This window comes from Penicillium verrucosum (assembly GCF_028828655.1).
Source record: "Penicillium verrucosum strain IBT 35672 chromosome Unknown utg000003l_segment0_segment0, whole genome shotgun sequence".
NCBI classification, from domain to species: domain Eukaryota; kingdom Fungi; phylum Ascomycota; class Eurotiomycetes; order Eurotiales; family Aspergillaceae; genus Penicillium; species Penicillium verrucosum.
In genome coordinates, this window is record NW_026643212.1 from 418285 (window position 1) to 435601 (window position 17317).

Below are 17317 nucleotides of genomic sequence, written 5' to 3' on the forward strand. Positions count from 1 at the left end.
TCGAAGATACGTGACGCTTGTTGTAGCTGACTCACAGTGGTGGGATATAATGAAAAAGGACATTGGGGGATAGATACATATGGATGGGGCGATAATGATCAGGCGGAGTGATCACTGGGTCAAAGTGAAGATTGATAGAAGAAACAATACAGTACTTCCCGAAACTGGTGTCACCACCTACACTCCTCGATGGATTCTCGAACCTTAGTGCCAAGACACACTAGTCTGTTCTAAGAGCCCACGGAATAACCCCTGTCATTACACAAAGTATTGTATTATTTGAAAAACCAGCATTACGAATGTGTTCATACTCAGGTTCCTCACGTGGTCTTCTGGGAGGGTCCGCATTAGGTATCTATCTGGTCAGCTCCCCGCAGTGAGGTTGATTTAGCGCCATCGCCCTTTCTCCATCTCGCTAAATAGTTCAAACTTCCTCTTCCACCCACCACTGAACATAACCTGTTTTCTTACTTAGGCGGCCCCATCTAAGTGGCAACTCACTATTACCATGAGTGATCCCCTCTCGATCGCAGCTGGCATCGCCGGATTCCTCTCTCTTAGTGTTCAAGTTACGCAAGCATTAGTTGATTTTTATTCCGTCTACAAAAACCAGGACACCGATATCGCAAAGGTCACGCAAAACATCGACAATCTTCGGAGTACTTTTTGGTCCCTGGAGATTGCAATCCAGCAACGGCAATCTCAGACCGACACAGAAGAGCTACTCCTAGAAGTCGACAAGATCACACACAAGTGCCAGGAAGTCATCGAAGAGCTACAGATTGAGTGCCGCAGATTTCAGGCAGAACCGGTCACTAATTTAAAAAGTCGTGTCCAAGTTGCTGGACGTCGCGCTGCCTATCCGTTCCGAAAAAGCACTATACAGAAGATTGAAGAGGACATTGGCGAGATACGTGGAAACATGTCATTCTTACTGAATGTCTTAAAGTTCAAAAGCCACAATCGGATTGAAGATGAAATATCAGAAGCCAAGTCTCTTCTAGAGCGGATAAACACGAGTCAGGTCTCTATCACGATTCGTGCCTGGGTCATGGCCCCTGATGCATCCGTGAACCATAACGCTATATACGCTAAACACCATCCAAGCACTGGCCTATGGTTAATCAACAGTCATCATTTTACAAATTGGCTTGTGGAACGCAGTTCTTTTCTCTGGCTCAACGGATTTGCAGGAAGTGGCAAGTCAGTCCTCTGTTCAATTGCAATACAACATACCTTCCGTCTGATGAAGAACAGGAATAGAGTAGGAATCGCGTTTTTCTACTTTTCCTTCAATGATGAGTCAAAGCAAGACGATCGTGGCATGTTACGCGCACTGCTATTGCAATTATCGGTCCAGTTCCAAGATGGCGAAAAGGAACTTGAGCAACTCCGCAAGCTATTCAAGTCAAGCACTCCTTCCGTGGAAATACTACTCCAAACCCTTCAGGGGTTCTTTGGCCGATTTAAGGATAGCTATATTCTACTAGACGCCTTAGATGAGTGTCCCCGAGACTGCGGTAGAGAAGGTGTTCTAAGAGTGATACAGGCGATACGAGACTGGAGTATGCCTAGTGTCCATCTCTTAGTAACAAGTCGTGACCAGCTGGACATCCGAGGATCTTTAGCCCCTTCTTATGACTGTGACCTTTCGATGAAGAATTCGGGAATCGACAAAGATATCTCTGCCTTTGTCTCTTATCAGCTCAACAATGATGCAAAACTTCAAAGGTGGAAAGGGCGCCACAGCGAGATCCAAGACAAACTTATAAAAAGTGCGCAAGGAGTGTAAGTATTATACGTCAAAAACTTATATGAATTGTCTAACGGTTATACGTATAGATTCCGATATGTGGAATGTCAGCTTAACGCTTTTCGACGAGCGCGGAACCGAAACCAACTTGACGAATCCCTACGCACTTTGCCACGCGATCTAGACAGAACATATGAGCGAATGCTATGTAGCATCGACGAAACCTATGTTGAGGATGTGCGACGTATATTGACTGTGCTCTGTCTCTCTGTCCGACCGCTGACAATCAATGAACTAATCGACGCTCATGCTGTTGAGCTTGGTCAATCACCGTGTCTTGATCACGAGGGCCGTTCCTATGAGCAAGATGACCTTGTCGATATATGTCTTGGACTCGTAGAGATCGTGGAGACCGAGGATGATGATGGTGGGCAACCCATCTCAACCGCTCGTATAGCGCATTTCTCTGTCCAAGAGTATCTTCAATCTGACCGCATCCGACAACAGAAAGCGGACAGATTCGCAATTCAAAGTCAGCATGCGAACACGGAAATGGCGCAGATTTGTCTTGCCTACCTCTTAGAACCGACACTATCAAGTGGAATATTGGACAAAGTAAAGCTTCAAAAGTTTCCACTTGCTCACTTTGCCGCCACTCATTGGTACGACTATTACATAAGGTCTCATGAAGGGAAATCGAAAGCTGGAAACCTATTGTTCAGGATGTTCCAGAATGCGACAAATTCCTTCGTGACCTGGGTTAAGCTATATGACATTGACCGTCCATGGAACACCAAAGTAGATTTTGGACGCCGTGTGGATGATATAGCATCGCCTGTGTACTATGCAGCCTTGTTGGGTCTGGAATCCATCTTAAAGAGTGTGCTAGTGATTGACACCAAGACTGCAACCCTATCAGATACAGCCAACGCCCAGGGTGGACGGTATGGCAATGCACTTCAAGCCGCATCATCCGGAGGCTATAAAAGCATAGTGCAAGTGCTGCTGGATCGAGGTGCCGATATCAACGCCCAGGGTGGACGGTATCGCACTGCACTTCGGGCCGCGTCGTTTAGAGGCTATACAGAGATAGTGCAGATGCTCTTAGATCGAGGTGCTGATATCAACGTCCAAGGTGAAATATTTGGCAATGCTCTTCAAGTCGCATCATACAACGGCTATCAAGAGGTGGTCAAGAAGCTCCTAGATTATGGTGCCGATGTTAACACGCCAGGTGGAGAGTTTGGCAATGCACTTCAAGCCGCATCATACAACGGTCATGAAGATGTAGTTAAGACGCTGCTGGATCGAGGAGCCATCCATCCAGTGCGCAGTTCAAAAAAGCAATTCAGACAACTGTAGTCTGTAAGTGACATGGGTGTATCTTTACATTGCAATACTGTATAGGTTATGTTCAGGGAGTATCATTCTTCCGGGACCATTGAGCAGATACAGTTAGTAGTCTTGGCATTAGGGTTCGAAAACGAATGGAAGAGTCAAAGCGGTGACACCGGTTTCCGGAAGTACTGTATCTATCCATAGATTGTGTCCTATTTATTTGATTTTCGTTGGGCTTGTTGATTGCATGTTGCGAAATTGTTCTTCGTTCAGGTTGGACGTGGAATAATGATACATGTCGATAGGCCTATTCGTTGTCTATAAAAGAACTCCCTCAAATACCAGCTGATCATTTTTTACAAACATAAGCCTAAGCCCGTCGGCAGTACAATAGTGACTTCAAGCGTATCCCTCAATGTAATTGCCAGCTGCCTTTCATCACAGGCAAGAATATTCAGAAAATCCAAAAGAGCCCGCTTCAGACAAGTAGTGAGATTGGCTTCGAACCTGCTGCAGTAGCTGCGCTACATCTCCTCTACGGTCAGACCTGCATGCCGAAAGTGCCCCTCTGCGCTTCCTTCCCTGGCACCGACCGTGTCAACACACCATTCAAGGAAGGTATCGAATCCTTGGTCCGGGTTATCTTCGTATGACTGCCAATGCCGCCGAATGAAGGCCTTTAGCTTAGCAAAGAACTCCTCAATGGGATTTAGATCTGGAGAATATGGAGGCAGGTATACTAGCTTAACACCGGCTTCTGAATACACCTACTCTATTCGGTCAGAGTGATGAAATGATGCGTTGTCTATAACTAGCACGGACTTTGGCTCGGGCTATTTCCTATAATACCGGAGCAGTTGCTTAATGAAATCCTCAAAGACAGACGCATTAGTCGAGCCTTAGAACACTCGAGAGAAAACAATGCTATCTTAAGCATATATAGGTAGTATCTGATATCGCTGATTACGATGGAATTTGGACACTTAAACTAGTGTTACCCCTAGTAGAGACTACCTAGTTCGCCTAAAGCTAAACCTTTTATTATACCTAGATTCATCTATATATATAAGGTAGTACGATCTAAAATCCGAGATAAAGTAGGAGTATTTATCACGGAGGTCGTGATTACGCTCTCTAGCCTTAACCTAGGCAGTCTTTTTCGACTAGCGTTTTGATATGACTGATGCTAGACTTCGTAGTTTAGATATCAAACTTATCCCACAGAAAAAGTGCTATCTTATCAAGATATAGGTTAGGCTTTTCGAGTAGGTGGTCATAAAGGGCTTCTAGTATAACCGGACTGATACTTCGTGGCCTACTACCTTTATTAGGGGGTGCTTTGACGCTACCAAATGTCCGAATATTGGAAGAGATTCTTAGGATGGTACGCTTGTTACAGCCAGCAGCCTTTGCCATCTACGACATAGATAGTTTCCCACTGCGGAGCATGTCGTATATAAGCTCATGCTTCGAAGGGGCTAGGTTGGGTGCCATCTTGGTATGACCACTCGTGATTGATTGTTAAGTGATGAGCAATCTATGTAAGATTACTACTGAGGGGGAAAAAGTAGAAGAAAGATTCTTAATTGCTAAAACTAATTATGCAGGGGTTTATATACCCTGCAAACCATCTGAACATAAACAACAAATAGCAAACAAAAGAAGGCTCAGTCTGTATCAAACAATCAAGCATGCATGCCTGAGGGTTCAACACACCCCCCCCAGACTGAGTATCAAAAATAAATCATAAAAATCAATCTGGTTTGCATAGTAAAATCATGCATAAAATCAACAATTTCCAAGTATCAAATTCCATCAATTTGTCGTCATTTCCTTCTCAATTTTCTTCGTAACCAGTTGCTCTCTCAATCTTTCAAAATCAACCTTCGGTAAGGCCTTTGTCAATGCATCAGCTGGATTTGACTTTGAATCAATGACTCTAATATCAATCCATTTGGCCTTCCAGGCATGCTTTACGAAGTGGTATTTCACATCCAACCACTTGGTGCTCTTTTTAAAAGCATCATTCTTCAAGATTGCAACTGCATTGTCGCTGTCAGTGCAGATCGGGACTTGAACTTTATCTTTGACTTCAAGATTCAGCTGTTGAAGGATTTTGACTAGATACAATGCTTCCCGCACCGCACTATCTAAAGCAATGTACTCTGCAACAGTGCTTCCGGTAGCAACAATGTCTTGCTTCCGAGAGCTCTATGAAACCGGTGCTCCGGCATAGTAGAAAATGTAGGCCTCAGTTGATTTGCCATCTTCGCAGTCGTTATACGAAGAATCAACGTAGCCAATCAAACCATCTTCCTTAACTGCTAATTTAACTCCATAATCCGGAGCGCCTTTCAGATAGCGTAAAAGCTGAGATAAAGCTTCTAAATCTTGCTTCCTTGGGTTGGCAGTTCTTCTTTGTAATCGATTCACGGCAAAGGCTATATCTGGCCTGGTTCTCATGGTCAACCAGCCAACCTTGCCAACGTCCTCTCCATATGCAGATTTCTCTTGCACCGTGATTTGTTGATTATTATCAATATCTGTCTTAATGATTGATCTTGTTATCGAACCGTTTGTCGTTGATCTTGAACCACTTGTTATTGATTCCTTTGTTGAAAAAGGTGGTTGATAGGACGCCTTCATTGGTAAGTACGTCGAGCTAACCCTACCTATACTTGCCGTTTGCAAGAGGTCTTCAAGATAAGCAGCTTGGTCTATCTAGATGCCATGATCCGATCTAGTAAGACTGTAACCTAGAAACCTAGTAGGCTCCCCGATCACCTTGATCTTAAAAGTAATCGATTGCTTTAACCATTCAATGTCTTCCTTCGATACTGCGGCACAGAGGGTGTCATTAATATATAGCAGAAGCCACATGCTCTTCCCCTTATGCCAAAAAATGCATCTTTCATCAGACAGTTGTTGAAATCCAAGACTCTCCAATTGCTGTTTGATCGTTTCATACTATAGGCAAGCTGATTGACGTAAACCATATATTGCCTGGTTGATCATACAAACTTTGCCCGGTGTCTTATACCCCGTAGGTGATCTCATAAAGACGTACCTCTCGTCAATCAGGGTATTAAGATAGGCAGTCGTGTAGTTAATCTGTTCCCAAAACAAATTCCGAATCATCACCATAGAGAGGAATAGTCTTGTGCTCTCTGGCCGTGCTATAGGAGCGTAGGTGTCGTCAAAGTCGAAACCTGGTCTCTGTCTGTTACTATAGATGACCCATCGAGCTCTGAACTCAGTAATGTAGTCTTCTTTGTCACATTTGATATCAAAAACCTATTTGCTAGGTAGCACAGTGCTTCCCTTTGGTGGATTATTAATGGTTTGATAGGCCTTAGCACGATCAAGCTTTTCAACCTGTAGGTCTATCGCTTGCTGCTATAGCTCGTTCTGCGGTGAATCTAATGCTTCTGTCCGGTTGCGTGGAATCTTGATTTGCCAGGTCTTTAAACCTTGGGGAATATTAATTGCCACCGTACCTATCATTGTCTTAATTGAATCAATTGCTGACAAAGCCTTGCCATGTTTATCCCATTCTTTATCTTCGAAACGTCTTGGTGGGTTCAATTGACGTCTAAACCTAGTTCTTGCCGGTTATGGCGGAGTCAGTATAGGCGCAGATAATGGGTCCGGTGATGATGATGCCGGAGATGGTGCCGACGGTGATGGTGTAGGCATCAAATTTCCAGAAATCAACTTTGTACCCGCCTTTGGCGTAGCAAAATGCATGCTTTGATTATCATCATCCTCTTCTTTATCTATCTCAATTACCCGTTGTTGATCATCAAGCTTTGGTAGTTGATCAACCTGTTGAATTTGTCGAGAACGTTGTGCTATAATGACAGGTGATCCAGTTCCTTGCTTAGAATCTAAAGGGCCATCGATCACCTCCCCTTTAACGACAATATCCCGATTATTAAAGTGAGGAATTCCCTGTTTCTGTTCCCAGAAAACAACGTCTCTATGCCTTGTTACCTTCCTAGTTTTAGGATTGTAAATTCGGTAGATATGACCATTGTCTCCTTCGTATCCGACAAGGTGGCCTATCTAGGCCCTTGGCTCTATCTTTTGGCTCTGGATTCTCCTCTCCTTCGGAATGTGAATATATGCCTTAGTATACCAGGTCCGTAGAAAAGAAAGAGTTGTATTGTCGGGAGTTTGTATATTCAATTGCTTCCTCTAAGCGATCACTGGTGCATCATTTCCCTTCCTTCGAAGACGATTTATGATATAGCAAGCGGTATTTAAAGCCTCGGTCCACAATTCCTTCGGCGAACTAGTATCAATTCCTATTGTCCTTGTGATTTGGAGAAGGTAATGGCCTGTGAATTCGGAGACGCCATTCTGTTTATGGGCGTAGGGAGCAGAAATAGACACAATTATTGTCTTGTTTCTTGCCCAATTGACAAAGGTAAAGAACTCTCTCCCTCCGTCAATTCTCCATTCAAAAGTCCAAGTTGTTGTCTTTTGGTAAATGTCTTCTGCGAAGCGTTGTAGAACCGGTGATGCCTCACCCTTTGTTGCAAGATATAATGCAAACCGATAACGTGTTGCATTATCAGTGATCACTATTGTATGTTGCCTATCATTCTTACCGTTCTCTGGGTTATATCCTGGCGGATTGACCGGCTGTAGATCGATATGAAATATGTAGGCAGCCTTTGTAGCTCTTGCTTGATTGGCTCTTGATATAATCTGCTTGGACTTGCCAAGGCTATATGCCTCGCAATCAAAAGATTCATTTTCTTGAATGTCACAACCTAGATCTGCCTGATTAAGCTTGGTTTTGTAAGAACCGGCATGGCCTAAACGTCTATGGGCTAGTTCCGCGGAAATCACTGTAGCACCTAGAGAGGGAGAGGCCAATTGAATAAACGGTACCCTATGAAAGTCTTTGGTGAAACCGATCACCCTATCTTCGTTATCATGAAGGGTTTTCGACTTGCTGTTCTACTAAATTCCTAATTCCTTCTCTGTAGTGCTAAGAGAGAAGAGGTTGTATTGACCTGCTCGGTGAACGCAATGGATGCTAATCTGATAGCATGTTGTTATGGTATGATCAATATAAAAACTTAGTTGAACCAAGCTATGGTATTCAGCTTTGACCTTTTTATTGCCGGAGGTTAACTATTCATATTCTTGTCCCTTCGGATATCTCTCAGTTGTTAGAAAGGTAGATTGATCACTACAGATATGCTCTGAAGCACCCGTGTCCAAAATCTATGGGTATCTAGGTGTTGCAGCCACAAATTGAATGGCTATTATTGATTGATCTGGTTGTTGAATTGGAAACCCCTCGACATCATCAATGTCATCTAGATCTTGTTCTGCCGTAAGTTGATTGGCAAGCATGTAAGAAGGATTGAAACTAGTTGGCAAACTAGCTATCGATGTCATGATAAAGCTAGTGCTCTTGGGTGTAGAAAGGTTTGCCTGCTTGGTCCTATCTGTCGGTGGCCCCTGGACCTGTTGAGCTTTGTCCTGTTTAAATTCCGTGGGGTTTGTCGAATTGCCTCTACGGTTGTTGTCATTCTTGAAAAACCAGATCCTAGGTCTTAGAACCTATCCTTCCGGACGTTTCTCAGGATACAAATTCTAGCATAACGATATGCTATGGCCCATTGCCCCACAGTAAGAACAATTGCCATTGTTGCTTCTCTTAGGTCTATATGCTCTCTATTTATTGACATGTTCCTAGGGAGACGTGCCTTTCGGAGGTGAATTCGTTAAACGAGCATTCTGAGGATTCTGAGGTTTCGGAGGGTTCGAAGGATTCGGAGGATTGTTAGATTGACGTCGTTGTTGATCGTTGTTAACCGCTGACATGATGCCAAAGGAATCGGCGGAAGTGGACTTGATATAGTCCTGAATTGCCGTATTATATCGATGGAAATCGATCATAGTAATCGTAGTAACTGGGTTCTCAATGGCGTTTAGTTTATTGTCCTTTACAACAATAAAGCTATTTAACTCTGGCACCTCTATTAGCTCTATTAGCATCGTCTGTAGAGCAAAGTAGGGCGAAATTCTAGATTTCAAATCCATCAATGTTTTGTATGTTGCTTTCAATGTAACAATGAACTCATCACTTGATGAAAACTTCTTTCGTGAGATAGACCGGAAGGCTGTCATCGCTGCCTTTAAAGCACTATGACCTTCACCTTTTAGATGCTTCCGAATCTCCTCCAAAAACTCATCTGCGAATGTAATCGGGTTTCCCCGACCATTGATTTCCTCTATCAAGTCGCTGTCTAAACTGCTAGACATCTAAGTGCGAACTTGCTTAGAAAGAGTCTTCTACTTCTGGCTATTCGGGTCTCTTCGACTCGGCTAGGGGATCGATCGTTTGACCAAATTGTGTAAATTATGGCTCTCTAAGATCTTCTCAACCTTGTCGATCCATTTGTCAAGATCCTCTCTTTCTTTGAGAGGAGGAGTAATCTTGTAAAGATTGAATGTTCCAACATCTGGCAGACCGACAGCTTGGTCAATAACCAAGACGTCTTCTTCATCATGCCAGTTGTTGTTGTCAGGTGGGTGGGTTGCCATTTTGACAGAATAACCACAAATTAAGGTATAGTATCTTCTACTACCCTTCAAAAACAAAGCTCTAAAGCAAGACCTAGTACTATTATAGCACTATCCTTGATGGATATTGATGAAATAATGATTCAGAGGTAGAAAAAGGGCTTCATAACCTGATGAGCAATCTATGTAAGATTACTACTGAGGGGGAAAAAGTAGAAGAAAGATTCTTAATTGCTAAAACTAATTATGCAGGGGTTTATATACCCTGCAAACCATCTGAACATAAACAACAAATAGCAAACAAAAGAAGGCTCAGTCTGTATCAAACAATCAAGCATGCATGCCTGAGGGTTCAACATTAAGATCTGTCCGTACCAAGGGACGAAGGCTTCTAAAGTGGGGTATTGAGGTGTCACTTGTATCAAATTACAAGTTAATACACTCCGCTACATATCTAGATTACTCTACGTAAGAAACAATACAGGGCCCACTGACAGGGATACTTCGGAATAATTCCCAATATAGACTAGTCTATCTTGGCAATTAGGGGTTAAGAAAGAATCGAAGTGTAAGTGGTGACACCAGTTTCGGGAAGTACTGTAGAGATAAAGAATAAAGTCAGGGATGAAGTGAAGGTTGAGTGACTGCTAGATCAGATGTTTTCATTGGCTCTACTATATTGTCTACATAGTCTATAGCCTCAATCTCTTAGCGTTATGTTATTATACCATATAGCTACTCTCTCTTTGGGTGCGCCAAACAAACACAATCAAACATCACGATCATATCAAATAGCACACATTACTAACTTTAGAGATGACCTTATATCAAGATCAAGTTTTAGTTGAAAATTATCAAACTGAAGAGGAGCCTACTCTGGGTAGAATAGAGGCGAGTGTCGGTGATATAATGGTGCCAATCTCATTTACATTCCTCTAACATGCCCTTGGGCAATACATGCATAGCCTGATGGCCAGGGAAAGGGGCTTTAAAGCTGTAAGAGAGATACCCATGTGTTGTAGACTGACTTTAGATTGAGACATATATAGTACCGTAGCCAGCGTAGGTGAACACTTGGAAAGGTTGCTGCCTTATGTAGCTCAAATGGCAAGTATTCTTATCAACCAGCCAAGTGGTCGAGCAGTAACTTGACCATCGCATCTTCCTTGGTCTAGTGGTGATGATTTCCGCTTGTCATTAAAACCGATAAGCGCGGGAGACCGGGGTTCGATTCCCCGAGGGAGAGATTTCTTTTTGCTTTTTATTTAAAATAACATCTCTTGTTGTATGTTCTTAAATTATTGATAATTCAATCCGCATGTAGCGCCTAACGTTAGGATCGCTCTTTTTGTGCCAATTCTGGTCCATAACGTGGGGGGAACGGCACTGCAGCGACCTGCAGCAATAATGAGTCAAGGTCCAGGCAGACGCATCAAGGCAGCCCAACTAAATCCCATCCAATCCAATCCAATCAACCCCAATGAATCCTGCGAGGCGAAGTTCGCAGGAGGTGGGTCAGGTGCAACTCAGGCTCAGCTCAGTGCGGTGCCCGAGCGGGATACGCCAACACATGAGGCTCTTCAGCTAGGTTGGCGGGGGCCTATAAAAGAGTGGAGTGTGCTTTGATTTGGTTTTTTAGGGTCCTCCTTGTCCCTCTCATCTTAATAGCTGAAAGTCCGATCGAAATCCTTCTGAGACCTTGCGGTCTATCGATCATGGATGTCAACCACACCATCCCCACCACAACGGGGCCGTTGTCCACGACGGATACGGCCATGTTGGAGGTTCTAGTCCCCGGCTATGGCTTCATCTCACGCATATTGATGTCTTACCTTGATTTTGATATCAGCGCCTACCTGCAAATTCTAGTGAGCATCGCTGTCTTTGGCGCCACTGCTCGATACACTTTATTTGTCCTTTGGGCGCACTTCAATGAGTTATTCGTGTCAAGAGCTGAGATTCGCCTGGACGACGAGATATTCCATTATCTAATGTTCTGGATATCCCGTCAGCCGCATATGAAAAATACAAATCGATTTGTCGCAGGTCTTAAAACCAACAGTTACTGGAGTGAATCAGACGAGGAGGAGCTCGAACAAGACGAGGACGACGACGAAGATACCTTTAACGATAAAAAAGACACCTCTTTCGATTCTTACTGGGCCAAGGTTACTACCCGGGACAAGTACAAGAAGATGCAATATACTCCCTCGGAAGGCAGCCATTACTTCTGGTACAAGAACCGTCCGCTCATGCTCGAGCGCGAACACCGGGACGGGGGGATGTGGTATGTAATGAACAACGAGCGGATCTTCCTCTCGTGTCTCGGTCGGAATCCCGCGATTTTGAAAACACTGCTTGCTGAGGCACAGCAGGCGTATGTCGAGCGCGACAGGAACCGCACGGTGATCTACCGCGGCTCACGGATTGCCGCTGGCCAATCTTTCAACTGGTACCGGTGTATGGCACGCTTACCGCGTCCTCTTTCTACGGTTATCCTCGATCAAGAACAGAAGCAAGACTTCCTTGATGATATCAAGGAGTATCTACACCCTCGCACGCGCCGCTGGTACACCAACCGTGGAATCCCATATCGGCGTGGATATCTTCTACACGGTCCCCCAGGCACCGGAAAGACAAGTCTGTGTTTTGCAGCGGCCGGAATCCTTGGATTGAAGCTCTACCTGCTTGATTTGAATTCTACAGCCTTGGATGAGGAGGCTCTGCTGTCACTGTTCTCGGAACTACCACGCCGATGCATTATCCTACTTGAAGATATCGACTCGGCTGGTATTACGAAGACTCGGAACGCCGCGACTGCATCTACGTCTACTCCGGATAACCCCGTGAGTGATGCCACCCCCAAGGATAGCACCGCCGCAGTGGATAGTCCAAGTGGAAAAGAAAATACGAAGAAGGGTGGAATCACGCTTTCAGGACTTCTCAATGTGATTGATGGTGTTGCCGCCAGTGAGGGCCGCATCCTCATTATGACTACCAACCACGTGGAGAAACTGGATCCGGCTCTCCTCCGTCCGGGTCGCGTGGATATGAAGATCAGTTTCGGGTACACCAGCGAAGCAGATATCAAGGAGCTTTTTACCTCGATCTACGGGGCGAAGGATAACGATATTACGCGTCGTGGTGGCCCAGCAATCCACAGAAATGGTACCAATGGTTCAGTCAAGCCGCTCACAACTACCATTGCTGGTAACGCCATGGAAAACGGCGCCATCGACCAAAAGTCTGAGGAGACTAATGGAAAAGTGGAAAAGGGTAAGGAGGAACACCTGCAGCGTCTTGTATCCCGCATCTCCCACTTGGCGTCTGAGTTTGGTGCTGTTGTTCCGAGTGGCGAGTTTACAGCTGCGGAGATACAGGGCTATCTTCTTAATCATAAGGAGACACCCGAGTTAGCCATTAAGGGTGCAGCCGAGTGGGTGCAAACGGCGCAGGAGAAGAAGCGTGCTACTGAGCGAGAGGCGGAGGGAGAGACTGAGGAGGAGGGAAAGGGAGAGGGAAAGGATTAAGCTTAGGTCCATGCAGGCATGCCTAGAACGACACGATGATACGAGATACAGGACTTTACCTCTAGATAATCTAATTGGAGTACATTTATGTGCAGATCAGATATTACGTCGTAGAGATTGGTCAAGACTTTCTACACTTAGTTTGTATTCACTTGCTTTTTTCAAATGTAATGGAGAATCTATTAAGAAGGCTTGTGGAGAAAACCTAGCATTCAGATTCGTAATGTTGTAAATGGACGAGGAGAGAAAGTGAAGAGGGAAGGTGAGAGGAGAATAGGGGGTCGTCAGGTTGTCAGGTTGTCAGGTTGTCAGGTCGTAATTTACTAGTTGCTCCTAGTAGGTCATAGTAGGGGGTAGTAGTAGGGTGTAATTACTAATAGAAGGTAATAAAGATAAATTACGACTGAGCGAGCTGTCAGGTTGTCAGGTGTGGCTAACTAGTAACGCACTTGGAGTTACTAGTAAACTTGGAGCTACTAGTAAAACGTCCCTAACAAACTATCGCTCGTATTTTATCGGATACCTAACAACCCGCCGGTTTGATACATAAATTACCTTACAGCTCTATTTAGCTTATAGGTATTACTAGCTATTACTAGTAGAGTACCCGTATTAGGATTACACCCTCTAGGTTATAATACTAGTTATTACTAGTAATAACTAATTAACTAAAGCTGTCAGGTATATTTCGTGTATTATAAGTGAAATATAATAATGTTTATTATAGATTTATACCTACTACTAGTTATTACTAGGTAGGTCGAGGTATTATAGAATACGGCGTAATTAAAATTCTACTAGTAGCTATTAGTAAGAAGAAAAATCATAAAAAATAAAGTTAGTACTAGACTATTAGTATAGTTATTACTACCTATAACTAGTAGTATCTAATACTACGAGCCCTTTAATATAACTAGTAACTACTAACTATTACTAGTTAACTAGTTAGTTATATAAAATTAAAATTAGTAATATATAAGTATATATCTACCTAGGTAGTAGTAGTTATAGTAGCTACTAGTAATAATAGTAGTATAATAACTAGCTAACTTATAATATCTATATTACTACTAGCTCCTTAATATAACTAGTAATTACTAGTTAAATAAAATATTAATCTAAATAATCTAGCTAGTTAGTTAGAAGTCGAAAATAATTTAAAATAAAGAGGTAATAATAATAAATTCTATATAATTACTAGTAATTACTAGATATTTATAGATAAATTATAGTTCTATAATATAAAGAAGGTATATATATATATATATATATATATATTCCGAGTATATATACTATTTTATATTAATAAAAAGAGAATAATTACTAGTAATACTAGTAATACTAGTAACTTCTAGTATAACTAGTAATTATAAGATATATTAAAAAGATATTAGTATTATAGATACTACTAGTTATAGGTAGTAATAACTATACTAATAGTCTAGTACTAACTTTATTTTTTATGATTTTTCTTCTTACTAATAGCTACTAGTAGAATTTTAATTACGCCGTATTCTATAATACCTCGACCTACCTAGTAATAACTAGTAGTAGGTATAAATCTATAATAAACATTATTATATTTCACTTATAATACACGAAATATACCTGACAGCTTTAGTTAATTAGTTATTACTAGTAATAACTAGTATTATAACCTAGAGGGTGTAATCCTAATACGGGTACTCTACTAGTAATAGCTAGTAATACCTATAAGCTAAATAGAGCTGTAAGGTAATTTATGTATCAAACCGGCGGGCTATTAGGTATCCGATAAAATACGAGCGATAGTTTGTTAGGGACGTTTTACTAGTAGCTCCAAGTTTACTAGTAACTCCAAGTGCGTTACTAGTTAGCCACACCTGACAACCTGACAGCTCGCTCAGTCGTAATTTATCTTTATTACCTTCTATTAGTAATTACACCCTACTACTACCCCCCTACTATGACCTACTAGGAGCAACTAGTAAATTACGACCTGACAACCTGACAACCTGACAACCTGACGACTACTGCGCCGGTGAGAGGAAGAGAAACTATCTACATAACTATGTGCATCTGTCTCATGTGGGTTCGGGGCCTCAGGCACCCAGGCACGCACCCAACAAAATGTCACTCTTTGATACAGTTCTTTTGCTCAAAAGTTCATTCAAGGGCAACGTAATACTATGCTCTAGACAATTCTAAAAGTATCAATGTTCTTGAAATCGCAAAACGTGTATGTCATTGCTATCACATGCAATCCCTCAAAATCCGGGGTATATATCATCCAAAGCGACCAGACTTCATGGAAGTCCGACGCAAAGCCAAAGCTGCAGCACAACCCAAAAGACCAATTCAAAAAGAAAAGCAACAACCAAACCCTCAAGCAATCGATGCCGTCTTCCCATCAATAATCACATCAGCCACATACATACATCTACTAGTCTTCTCCTGAGTACAGAACCCATGAAACAACATGCGATCCCCACAACCACAAACATTCCCCCACCAGGCGAAATAAGCCCCGTATTCTGCGCATTAACCATAGGAACATTGGTCTTAGTATAAGGGCCGGTAATACTCTCCGCGGTAGCATAGCGCACATCATAAGCCGGGTCGGTAAAGCAATGAGTAGAATAAAACAAAAAGTACGTATTACCATGGAGAATAAGATTGGGCGCTTCGACAAGCGGGCCATCCCCATCGGCGGTATTGCGATCGAGGATTTGCACCGCATCCCCTATAGGCGTGACACCGTCGGCGCCAACCTTTTGCAGCAAGATGGGCGTGGAAACAAGCGGCTCGACGCCGTTGTTGCAGTCGCCGCCGTTGCCGACGCTGTTACCGTCGACTTTGAAGACGACGTACCGGCTGCCGTCTTTGTCTTTGAAGCCTGCTGGGTCGATTGACCCGCCTCGATCGAGGCGGCATGATAGGGGTGTGTTGCTTGGGACGTAGGGTCCTGCTGGGTGGTCTGCGATAGCTGTGCCGACGCAGTGGTGTCTGAGGTTTGATTTTGCCTCGCCGGAGTAGTACATAATGTATTTTCCGTCGTCCTGTGAGGTAATTAGATATTTGTTTTGTTTAGTTTTTCTTTTTTTTTTCGGAAACCGAAGAAACTCACTCTCATCACAACGTCTGGCGCCCAGTGGTCATTCTCGGTTTCCCATGTTGATAATGTGGGGAGGGCTTCCACATCGAGAAGTGTCCATGTATTGAAGTCATCCGAAACGGCAACTTGGACTCGCTTTCCGTTACCGTTGGTGCCGAATGCGTACCATCTGTTGTCGGCCGCTTTTATGAAGCTAGGATCCGGGAAATTGGTATTGAGGGCTAGCCGTGCATTCTTTGCTCGCTTTTCGAACAGAGGTGAGCTCAGAGCACCGGGGAGGAGGGATAGGGTTAGTAGAGCCCATGTGGAAGTAGATTTGATGAAAGAAGACCGCATATTGGTCGAATGATCCGGGGGTGGAAGTCTGAAAGAATAAACTCGCTGATCATGCAGATCTAAATTAACCAGGGCAGGGGAGGCAAGTGCTTCTTATATGTAGACTTGACCGCCATTGTCTGAAGGTAGGGGAACAGGGTCCGCGTTGGAGTTAGGGTACCAAGAGAACTAAAGTAAGACCACATGCTCGGCGTCTGCTTGGCTCCGAGGGGTATCATTGCCCTGAGGAGTAGAGAAGCGAGTTATTGAAAGAAAAGCATCAGCCGCAACGCCTGATGTGGGGATCCATCAGGTGGCATCAGGACTCGGCGAAGAGTAATTTGGGCCATCCACTCATGTGGGAGTTTGTGCTGGCAAACTTCGTGTTTTCTTTTTTCTTTTTTTCTTTTCTTTTTTTTTTTTTTTTTTTGTATTTTATGTATTCTTTTCAGTGGAGCCCAATTATAGGGCTGCGTTATAGGGTACTTGAAAGCTAAAAGGTAAGGAGCTCGGGAGGGACCTGGAAGGCGTTTGATGGCTTGTAGGTGAATGAAGGGCTACATCACCTAGACCTAGACTACCAGGGAACTACAAAAACGAAGGGAACAAAAGAAACAAAAGAAGTCAAGAGTAAACAACCTCACACTGTAACTAGAACCACGGAAATATTTTTTTTTCTGTCAAATATCCCCACCATTGCGGACCCTGAATATGTCCCGAGGGCTCAAAGGATATTGGGTT

General features: G+C 43.3%; 6 protein-coding genes across 6 annotated transcripts; 3 read left to right on the forward strand and 3 right to left on the reverse strand.

The window, feature by feature from the left end:
- Positions 1 to 508: 508 nt before the first annotated feature.
- On the forward strand, positions 509 to 3115 carry N7516_007949 (ankyrin repeat domain-containing protein; the record flags this gene model as incomplete). Its single annotated transcript, XM_057220669.1, has 2 exons — positions 509 to 1788; positions 1843 to 3115. The coding sequence occupies 2 exons, from the start codon at positions 509 to 511 to the stop codon at positions 3113 to 3115; spliced, it is 2553 nt and encodes an 850-aa protein (XP_057070941.1).
- A 2187-nt stretch (positions 3116 to 5302) lies between these two features.
- On the reverse strand, positions 5303 to 6411 carry N7516_007950 (uncharacterized protein; the record flags this gene model as incomplete). Its single annotated transcript, XM_057220670.1, has 2 exons — positions 5303 to 5599; positions 6319 to 6411. Coding segments are annotated over 2 exons (390 nt in total), but the record flags the coding sequence as incomplete, so codon positions are not given.
- A 2392-nt stretch (positions 6412 to 8803) lies between these two features.
- On the reverse strand, positions 8804 to 9658 carry N7516_007951 (uncharacterized protein; the record flags this gene model as incomplete). The annotated part of the gene is made up of 2 exons (XM_057220671.1): positions 8804 to 9376; positions 9461 to 9658. The coding sequence occupies 2 exons, from the start codon at positions 9656 to 9658 to the stop codon at positions 8804 to 8806; spliced, it is 771 nt and encodes a 256-aa protein (XP_057070943.1).
- Positions 9659 to 11044: 1386 nt separating this feature from the next.
- N7516_007952 (uncharacterized protein) lies at positions 11045 to 11263 on the forward strand (the record flags this gene model as incomplete). Its single annotated transcript, XM_057220672.1, has 1 exon — positions 11045 to 11263. One exon carries the CDS (start codon positions 11045 to 11047, stop codon positions 11261 to 11263), a length of 219 nt encoding a protein of 72 aa, XP_057070944.1.
- Positions 11264 to 11352: 89 nt separating this feature from the next.
- Positions 11353 to 13167, forward strand: N7516_007953 (BCS1 and AAA domain-containing protein; the record flags this gene model as incomplete). Its single annotated transcript, XM_057220673.1, has 1 exon — positions 11353 to 13167. The coding sequence occupies one exon, from the start codon at positions 11353 to 11355 to the stop codon at positions 13165 to 13167; it is 1815 nt and encodes a 604-aa protein (XP_057070945.1).
- Positions 13168 to 15563: 2396 nt separating this feature from the next.
- On the reverse strand, positions 15564 to 16597 carry N7516_007954 (glycoside hydrolase family 43 protein; the record flags this gene model as incomplete). Its single annotated transcript, XM_057220674.1, has 2 exons — positions 15564 to 16205; positions 16274 to 16597. 2 exons carry the CDS (start codon positions 16595 to 16597, stop codon positions 15564 to 15566), a joined length of 966 nt encoding a protein of 321 aa, XP_057070946.1.
- Positions 16598 to 17317: the final 720 nt, after the last annotated feature.